At 38.5% G+C, this 10,216-nt stretch overlaps 1 protein-coding gene across 22 annotated transcripts in view; it reads left to right on the forward strand.

The window, feature by feature from the left end:
• SPATA5 (spermatogenesis associated 5) overlaps positions 1–10,216 on the forward strand; it is a 227,248-nt gene that overhangs the window by 26,560 nt on the left and 190,472 nt on the right. For 21 of the 22 annotated variants that reach the window (XR_003255990.1, XR_003255989.1, XR_003255991.1 and 18 more), the window contains 2 exons: positions 2,214–2,368; positions 9,782–9,991. Coding sequence is in view for 18 of the 22 variants with exons in the window: in XM_026081407.1 (XP_025937192.1) it covers positions 2,214–2,368; positions 9,782–9,991 (365 nt within the window). In the remaining 4 variants the exon portion in view is untranslated. The remainder of the gene's footprint in view (positions 1–2,213; positions 2,369–9,781; positions 9,992–10,216) is intronic. The other variant, XM_026081412.1, reaches the window with a different exon arrangement.

Raw genomic sequence — 10,216 nt, forward strand, 5'->3', positions numbered from 1 at the left:
AGGCTGCTGCATTTCAAACCCACTACTGGTGACTGAAATTTCACTCATATACTCCTAGTAGCACTGGCAGTAACAATCTTTAAGAATGGTGTTCCCTCTGGCATTTTTATGTGGTGTTCTCTCTCAACTTTTTAAAATAAACTTGTTCCTTTTAAGGAAATGTAATGAAAAAAAAGATAGCCATGACACAATTAGAATATATCAAATAGACTTTGTGCTAAACTAGTACCTGATGGGACAGATATATATATAAATGAGGAACAGAGATCTCTATCAGCTACTTGCTTTCTGTGTGACCTAACTTAAAGCCATGTTATTTATTCTTTCCTTTTTTTTTAAATGAGAGTGCCATGTGAATTGACTTCACCAAAAAGAAAATGTAGGACTCAACCTCCGATTCCCCGCCCCTGAAAAGTGTTTACTGACACGATGCTAGAAAAACATACCCAGTTTGTTATTTGCTTGGATGTAAATGTTAAATCTGTGGGGATGAATCAGTGTCTTCTTGCTTAAGCTTTTTGTTTTGTTTAAAATGAACTGTTTTAGAGGAAGGAAAAAGAGGGAGGGGGGAGGAAGAATGATGGAAATTGTCTGGGATGTTAAAATGAGTCAGTTATATTTTATATTTGTCCTCTGGTGACTAGGTTTTCATTTTTCTCCTTGGCCTCATGGAATGTTTTTATTTATATATCTTATTAGTTCTGGATGTTCTGCACAGGGGGAAACATGAATTACAAACCTTTTTTTCATTATTGTATTAAGAGCCTGAGTATTGAATGCAGGTGCTCAGACTCTGTCGTAATAGGCAGTTTATGGAGAGACACCAGCTGTACCGGTTCACTGGGGAGATATTGTATCTCTTCACACATTGTATATATTGTAGGAAATGCAGAATTCCTGTCATTGTCAGAAACTTTGTATGTTTGCATCTACAAGTGCCTCTATAGAAAAAGACAGTAAACCACTGGAAGTTAACACCATGTCTGTTTTCATTGTGCTTTCATGTAGCAGTAATTGATGTTTTGTTTGGTTAAATATAGAAAGCTTTTAATGAATATTTGTCCTTTAATGGTCATGCATGACAAACTGGTATCATAGTAACTGCCTCATTTTTTGTAAAACATGACAGATTATATTACATATCTACATGTGTGCATGGTATCTGAGCATGTGTGTGTTCAGGATATAGGATATATATAGTATATAGGATTATACTCACAGTGTATTAATATCCAAAATCACATATTTAAGTTTCAGTTCATAGAACAAGGTTGGAAATAGAATTATATCCAAATTATATTAGGCCTTAAAAGGAATAATGTTACAGTGGGAAAACCATGATGCTTCTGGGCATCTTAGATGGCTGGGACTATAGTTCCTTTTTTTGTGGAAGGCATGGGAACTTACAGATGGCAGTTTAGTCCTGCCAGAACAGTACTGATATATTAATGTGCGAATGGGTGGGACTTCTGAAGCTTTTGAAGGATTGAATTATAGGGGGAAGCTAGGAATTAGTATTAAAATTTATAGGTATTGTATGTGAGTGATTTTGCCAAACAAAAGAGAAGGCAGAATGTCTGCCTGTATATGTTTGAAAAGTGTGATCGCTGAAAGGAAAGAAGAGCTGTTCACAGTGTTAAAAAGCAATATAAAAAGCAGGGAATGTTTGTTGCATATCAACAAGAATGTTGGTATCTGGCATCTTATTAGATAGCAAAGTAGTGTCCCAGTGAAAGTAACAGAAATCTCATCAGTTGCATCTTTATAAGAGCAAATTGGAAAACACAGTCCTAATCATAGAGGAATGGGCAAGGTTGCAAATGTCTTACATGAATTGATTTAACACCTGCTTCAAATATTTGCTATCCCTCTTCCCTCCGTGTGGTTTAAAAATATGATTAGATCACTTTATAGACATTTGCTGTATTTCTCCTATTAGCCTCATTTCAGGGAATACAGGGATAAGGCTGTTTCTTTCTGTATTTTGGAGCTGATTCAGTTTATATTCTGTCTGTGGTCATGAAATCCCCTTTTTCTTGCTCTCTCCTCAGAAATATCCTGTATGTTCTTTGACGTAATTAGGGCCTGGCACTGAAAGATTCTTTTGAATGTAATTTCCTTTCCAGTGCTGCAGTGTGCTTTTATGTTGTACTCCTGGTGTTTTTGGGAAACAGGATGAAGTCTACATGTTCTTATGTTTTTTGTTTTAATAGGTTTGTACGCACTGCGGAGAGCACTGGGAAAAAGAGCTAACCTACTAGATAACGAGGTGGCAGGGTCAGTGATGATTGCTTTCAATGACTTCCTGCAGGGGATGAATGATGTCAGGCCCAGCGCCATGAGGGAGGTGGCAGTTGATGTGCCAAAAGTAAGTTGTTTTCTGCAGTACACTAGCAACATTGTTAGAGCCACATTAAGAGTTGTGGTTGGTCATTGAAGCACCCCACCAAAAAAGATTCCCTTTCTAAAGTGAAAGTCTCAAGTTGCTAAGAAGTGTTGTGCATCATCTTTTTTTGTTTACATACTTCTTTATTTATAATTCTGAAGACCCAGTTACAAAAACTTAAATTCTTAATGCTTTAAAAAGAGTTGGTAGTGCAGGAGCATATCTCCTGGTCTGTAGTTGTAGGTGTTGAGTGGGTTAATGGAGTAAAAAGCTTAAAATGGCTGCTCAGGACAGAAGCTGAGTAGCTGTTTAAGTTGGAGCCTTTTGCAAAGCAGACACAAATTCAAGCAGAAACCAAATGTTAGCGTTTTTAATGAAAGTGTATTGAAAGAAAGCTGTGAAGAGACTGATTGGTGTGATTTTATGTAAAGCATGCAGTTCATTCTGTTGTGACCTGGATGTCTTCAGTGAGATTACACAGTTTTAACTGAGGGCAGGATTAGATACTGCAGGCAGGTTATCATTGCTGAGCAGTGATCACGTCAGGAGCTGTCATTACGTGAACAATTCTTTTGAAAGTGCCAGCTTCAGTCATGTTTACCTCACTTACCTGTTCCACTGGTAAGTACCACTTACCCCCCCAGTTATGTATTACAGTAGTTCATGGAGGCATAACATAAACTGGACTGGGGAACTGATCTGGTTTAAGAAAAGTTGGAAAAAGAAATGTTGCATTTAATCTTAGTAAATCTTCACTCTGCAAGCAGTTGTGCCAGCTCCCCAACCTCCCTAACCCCTAGAAGAAAGCATTCACATCTCATTGCACAAAGACGAGTCATCAGGGAATTAGCTTGCACAATTATAAACCCTATTCCCAAGCTATAGCAATGAGAAATAAAACCTGTGAACAGGATCCTGTGTACAGTCAGCTCGGATGTCACACTTGGCTTGTTAAAAGTTTGCACTGAGCGGTTAAGTGCTGGGTGGAAATACCTGGGTTGGCCCCCAGACAGCTTTTCCTGGAAATGGTATAGTGGCATCAATATCCACCAAGGCTAATTAGTTGTGCCGAGAATCAGAATTACTAATTCTCTTGTTGTTTATTGTGCTACTGGTTCTTGGACTCATGTCATTATCACTGTGCTGGGCCTTTTAGATGTACCAGCCCGTTTGGAGTTAGGTGGAGTGCTGCTAAGCAGTGTAATATAGACATGTATAACTGACTTGCTCAAGATCCTGCAGGAAATCTGTGATAGGGAATTGAATCCAGGTCTACCTACTATTCAGGCTAGTGTTGTCCACTAAACCTTCCTGCCAGTGGCATCCTCGTATGTCACTTGTTTTTATTTTTTTAAACATCAGCTATGTCACTGGAATACTACTGAAATTCATTCCTTTATTGATGGGAAGGTAGCAAGAACATAGCACAGATTCCTTTTATGCTAGCAGGACCTGCGTTTTTACAAAATGATGCATATTCCGTGAAGATATCATGAATTTCAGGCCAACTGCTTGTTGCCTGTGGTGAGTTTGAAGTGGAAGGTAAGCACGGTATCCAACAGATTTATTCAAAAAGTGTGCCCTCCCATATCACCTACCAAGGAGGGTGCCGAAGCTCAATTTAACCGTTATTTTGGGCTGCAGAACTGCCTGCCTCCAAAAACTAAGCCACTTATGAATGTTCAGAAGCAGCCTGAATATCTGGTAATACCTGTCACAGCTGTCCATGAAAGTCAGAGCAGTGTAAGGACTCCAGTGTTGTAACCCACCAAAGCTAATTACTCCATTGCCATTTATATTTGAGATGGGGAGGTGCCATAAGTCAGCCCAAGTCCATGGGATCATGGTAAGTGCTTGGTATTGCTGAGGCTGCAGCTGGATAGCCGGGATGGGGGTGCTGAGGAAGCAAGCAAAAGGAACCCGGACCACAGCCCCCTGCTTAGGGCTGCGTGCTGGAGGCTTGGGATGTGATACAGGAACACTTGTGAACATCTGAAACTCGTTCATGTACTTTCTCATGGTTTAGCCATTTAAAAAAAAATTGGCTACTGTGTGGTATATAGACATGTACAAGCAAAAAGGACTGAAAAAATCCATTTATGATTGCTGCTATTAAACCTCAGTTAGTGTAGTTCAGTGTTTGTTAGCAAATAAATATGTCTTATTTTCATGTTTGTTGTTGTCTGAGTGCCAGTCCTTGGCATTTAATGTGCTGTTATCCAGAGAATTTACATGGTTGATTTGTTGTTTGGAACATGGATTGTAGCAGAAAATGTAATGCAGTTTCTAATTCCCTGGATACTTTTTTTTAAGAAGGGTACGCAACATTTTATGTTGCGTGATTCTAATACTAATTTTTAGCTATGTCTTAATCTAATTTTACAGATTCAGTTTTGCTTCTCTGGTTAAAGTTGCATGTTTAACTGCTGTGGTTAAAGCTGCATGCTTTATTGATTGCGCTAACATTTGAGGTTAACTGGATGCTGAAGTACTGGGTTTGACTACAAACCCGATGTCTGAGAAGCCAAATGAATGCAATCGCTGGGCAAGTAATTTGTCCCATCATCTTGTGTCACTGAGACTGTCTCCTAGAACACTTTGATGATGTTACGCCTCAATGTCTACTCCCCCAACATCTGTTGGGAAACCTTTAAAATTACTTGCTTGTCACAGAACTGGTACTAATATTAATTGCAATTTCTATAATAAGTTCTTCCTCTTTACTACTTTTCCCCTCTTTCAATGGTGCTTATAGTTCATGGACTTGGGCCACTTTTCCATTCAATACTTTATTAGTTGGCTGTTGGCCATGGTGTATTGCGATATGTTACTTATGTGCTCTGCAGTAACTTACACCAACAAAAACTGCCTTCCTTACGCCATTTATTGCATTCTTATTAAAATATAAAAGTTATGGTTGAGGAAAAAAAAGAAAAAGATAGCATGAACCAGACAGGTTGCCTGAGGAAAGCTGGATTCCTGAAACTTTTTTTTTGATTTTTTTTTTTTCTTTTCTGGCTAATGTATCTGCATGCCCATTAGTTTGTGTAATTGTCTTGTATTGATTAATCTCCAGATACTTTCTGTCTGTAAGCATAGGCTTTTCCCTGCCTGCTCCCCCTGCCCCAGGAGCTATCCAACTGGACAGGTAATTTTGTGGGTATACTGACTGTAACACTGTTGGTCATCTAAAACACCCTTGCTAAAAATAAGCATGAGATAGATAATCAGCTATAGGAATTTTTCCAAATAGAAGACGAAAGTCTGAAATACATTAATAATACCATCTTTTTGCTGTTTATTGCAGATACATTATTCAATTGGCAGCTCACTTAGTGTGGATGCAACTTCTGGGCCATGAAACTGATCATAAATGTACAGGCTGAATTAAGCTGAGACTTATGTGATTTTTAACTTTGTATTTTTCAGATGGTGGGTTTTTTCATACTTCACTGTTTTGAAGTTGCCATGTGTAAATTGAATGAAAAGAGTGTAAACAAAGTAACTTATAAATAAAGCCACAAGTAAAAGAATTTTCTTGAAGTACTCCTTCCCTTCTTATCTTGACACCTTTGTCATTTATGTTTTTTTGAGGCTGGTATTGCCTCTTATCGCTGAAGGAAAATAATTATCTGTTGTATCATGAACTCCAAATTGTTTAGTCAATACGGAGATTGCTCTCTGAATTCTGCAGAACTGTGAGTAGGAGAACTTAGTACAGAAAACTTAGTGTTCAAATCTTTCTTCAGTTTTTAGATCTTGGATTTTAGAACTAACTGCTTCTCAGTTTAGGAGGCTAGTGAGCTAAATTGCTCTGTTTTGTTCTGTTGTCTTTTTTTAATTTAAAACCTGGAAAAAGTTACTCTGTTGTGCATATACTTGGGGTAGTAGCTAAAGCACAAGAAGAAGCTTTATGAGAAGTGAGTTGGTTGGGTGGTCTTGTACAAGTCACTTTATTTCATGGTGTCTCAGGATATTTGATAACCTTTATAGAATACTTTGCAGTCTGCTTCTGAAAAGTACTCTATGACAAGCTAGTTATTATTTTTTTATTAACGCAGTCTTTAGCTGATTCACAACATGTGTTGTGTTGCCTTGTGCTTGTAAGACCCATGGCAATCACCCACATTATATGGATAATGAAAAAAATGTCTTCGACATGTCTTGAGCTCTTTTCATATTCCAAGCACATTCAAAATTATTGATGAGGAAAGGAGCCAAAATTAAGTGAGTTTGGGAAGGTGGGCAGAAAGTGAGGCTGATGCAGGGGGAGAGAAGCTGTTGTAGGTGGAGGTGCCATGGCACGCTTTTTGTGTTCTGCATTTCTGCATTCCTTTGGGCAGCCACTTGCGCCTTGTGCGTGGGTTGTGAGCAAGGCAAATGCAAAATGCATGTCTCCTAGGTGCGCTGTAGTATCTTGTACTCCATTTTTACAGAACCTGTCTTGAACTTTGCTATGTGTTACAACCTTTCTAACAGGCTGCTTTTTTGCTACGGGGATTTAGGAGATGCACATTGTAAATCAGGAAGCTAATACTGCAGTTGTTTGGAGAGTTGCACTATAGTTGCTGTTCCTCCCTCTCCTATGGGTCTTTCTGAAATTTTTGTAGACTGCTTACCCGCTTCACTCCCTTTGCTGTAATTGAACACTCAGATCTGTGTCTTTGCAGCCAAAAGGTTCTGGACGAGACATCCTTTGCACGTCTGCTTTATTTCTTTATTGCTGCTGCTTAACAGCCTCTGGAGAGTTACTGTTCTGCATCATACTCTGAGCTCTGTTAACCTGGGGAGAGCTAAAGATTATGGCCGTAATGAAATCTTGGTGTCTTACATACTGAAGCAGAGCACTGTCTTTGTATCTGTAAGCTCAGCCCTAAGGCTAGTCTTTTAAACCATTTCCACAGTGACAGAATATCACACTTCATTGCATATGTTGCAAGGCCTTTCCTTTCTGTTCATATGCAGGTAAAGATGTGCAGCTTTTTCTAATATGTGGACTCTCATTTGTGTTAATCACAGGCAGGAAGTTACTGCGGGATGCAAGAACAATCCGCTGAGTTCTTCCAAACACATACTGGCTTGTATAAATCTGAACAAATTCTTACTTTTGAGTGTTTTACTGTTAGTGGGCTGACTTTCCCACTTATCTATATACTTTTAAAAGGAGAAAAATATTTTGTTTAGAACTTGACCAGCAAGTGAATGTAGTGTTTTATTTGCTATTTTTACTTTTAATACCATTGTTGCTTGGATTCTGTTCGAGTCATGGTAATTAAAATTCTGCAAACGTGTTTCAGTATTCTGAAAAATAAAGCAGAACAGAAGGATACTTTCTAACTTTAGGCACTTAACTGAGATGCCTAACTTAGACATCTCATCGCCTCTAAAGGAAAGAGGGAGAAACTGGTTGAGAAACCATATGCCCAACTTCCGAAAGAGTGTTCAGATCGTGGTTGAATTGCCCTATGGTGGTGTCTCTCTGTCTCTTTTGAGTGTGTTGTGAGCCGAAGATACCCAGCTTGGTTAGATGATAAGAATTTGTCCTCCTGTTTCCCTCTTCCCTTCCAGCGTGTTGTGAAGTTTCTCACTGAGCTGTTTTTGCTGAATTCAAATGAACAGTTTCATTTCAAAACAAGAGACATGCTCTCAGCCCTTTTCATCTGTGTGCTACCATTCCTTTAATCTGATTGGTTTGGATTTGTGCTTGAATTATGGAACAGAAATTTTTTTTTTTTTTGATACTACTTTGAAACAGTGCTTCAGAAAGGTGTATTCGCAGGCTTCAGAAGCTGGCTTACAAGTTACCAGAACTGGTATGTTGCTTGGTAATGCCACTGCTAAAACCTTTCCTCCTTCTGCTGTTGGGTTCCTCTGCTTTGTGTGATTCAGGCCTCTCTTTGCTCTGACCTTTACTGAATTTGTGGTGTTTTGTTTTTTTTTTTCCCCCTCCTGTAAAAGAATTCTGCCTTTGGCAGATCCCTCTGCCCTCAGAGCTTTCTTAGCAGGCAATGGCTATCAGCCCTACGTATTTTGTACTTCCTCAGCCTTATAAAGTAATTATTTATTTAAGAACCAGAAGTGGTTGGTCACTAAGAAAAATAGAAAGATTTTTTTTCTGGAGTTCCTGTGACATATTCCTAATGTGAGAGACAACATGTACTGCTGGCAGCGGATCAGCAACTCCTCACCTTCCAATTAGCCTTTAAACTCTAACTCTTAGGAGTGGTTGACCAATGAGGGTTCATCTTTTGTGTTTACTCTCCGTTATCTTTTCTTCTATGTCAAAGACTGACAATTGATGAGAAGTTTTATTTGGTTTACAATTTGCTTGTACCGAGCACCACGTACAAATTTTCTTCCTCTTCAATAATAGTCTGAATTGCCTCATTCAGCAGCTCTCTCCTTTTAGTTTCCAGTCAGTGTTCTGATACCAGGGAAATAGAAATGGAGAAGTGCCAGGAGGGATAATAATTTTCAAAGTCAGGAGTAAGGCTGATATGTTAGGTCTTGGTGATGTTCTGCTTGTGTTTCAAATCTATCTGACTTTTCTGAGTTGAAGTGTGATTTATATCTAAAAAATTTTTGGAAGAGTGTCTTAAGGCAGAAGGTCAATTGATGCAGGTGCCTTTTGATGTGTTTAATATTTAACGTGGATTGGAAAGGATGCTGACAGAACAAAGAACAGGCTGGGGAGATGTGGGGAAAATTCTTAGGCTTGTTTAAAATTGTGCAAGAAAAAGTATAGCAGGTTTTAGATCTGTCTGCTATTTTGAATAGGATGTATCAGTTCGAGCCTGTCTCATGTCTTTAACAGAACAAACTTAACTGCGATTGGTTTTGAATGTTAATTTTTTTCCTGTAGATATTTGTCTGTTTGGTGGTTTGTTTATTTTTAAGCTTCTTGTCAAATCTGCAGTGCCCAAGTCTTGAACAGGAGTGGTAGTATTGGAAAGTGATAGAGCCCCTAAAAAATCCTCATATTTAGTCCTATTCAGCTTAAGAGGATTATACAACTAGGGTCAGGGCCTTACTGTGTTGGTTCTAAATAAAACCTTCCTGAACTCATATGGTTCTTTTCTTCAAGGAAGACATCAAAGTAATTTACAAATTCTACATCAGCAGCATGTAGAAGAGAAGTTAAGATTACACTAATGATCACAGAAAGTGTTGTTGCCTATATGATATTTTGTTGTTTTATTGTTTTTTTCTGTATTTTGTTATTGATCTTTGAAGTAGATACAAAGTATTTTATTTACCCCAGCATAAAATGAGTCTTCTTGTTTAAAAGCCTTTTTGAAGAAATGACTCATTAAAAAAGAAAAACTTCATGAAAGAACCGAGACACATTCTACATTGCTCTGTTGTCTGAATTTAGCAAAATGGTCTGCTTTGCAGGTATCTTGGTCAGACATAGGAGGACTAGAAGATGTCAAGCTGAAATTGAAACAGGCAGTTGAATGGCCACTCAAACATCCCGACTCCTTCATCCGAATGGGGATTCAGCCACCAAAAGGTGTGCTGCTCTATGGACCTCCTGGATGCTCTAAAACAATGATAGCAAAAGCTTTGGCTCATGAAAGTGGTCTCAACTTCTTGGCAGTGAAGGTAGGCCATTTATTCTTGCATTTTCTTATTTCCAGGGTAACAACTGGCTGAGGACAGTTTGCCAATTGCCAGTGCTAGAATCCAGTGGCTCTTAGTGTTTCTGATCATTATTTGTACTACAGTAAACATCTTGTAAATCTGAAGCAAGGTTTGTGTTTTATAATGAAAAGGACCAGTGTTTTCTTCCTCTGTGTGTGTGTATGTATCTTTTTTTTTTTTTTTTTT

This window comes from Apteryx rowi, unplaced genomic scaffold (genome assembly GCF_003343035.1).
Source record: "Apteryx rowi isolate R43461 unplaced genomic scaffold, aptRow1 scaffold_55, whole genome shotgun sequence".
NCBI lineage: Eukaryota > Metazoa > Chordata > Aves > Apterygiformes > Apterygidae > Apteryx > Apteryx rowi.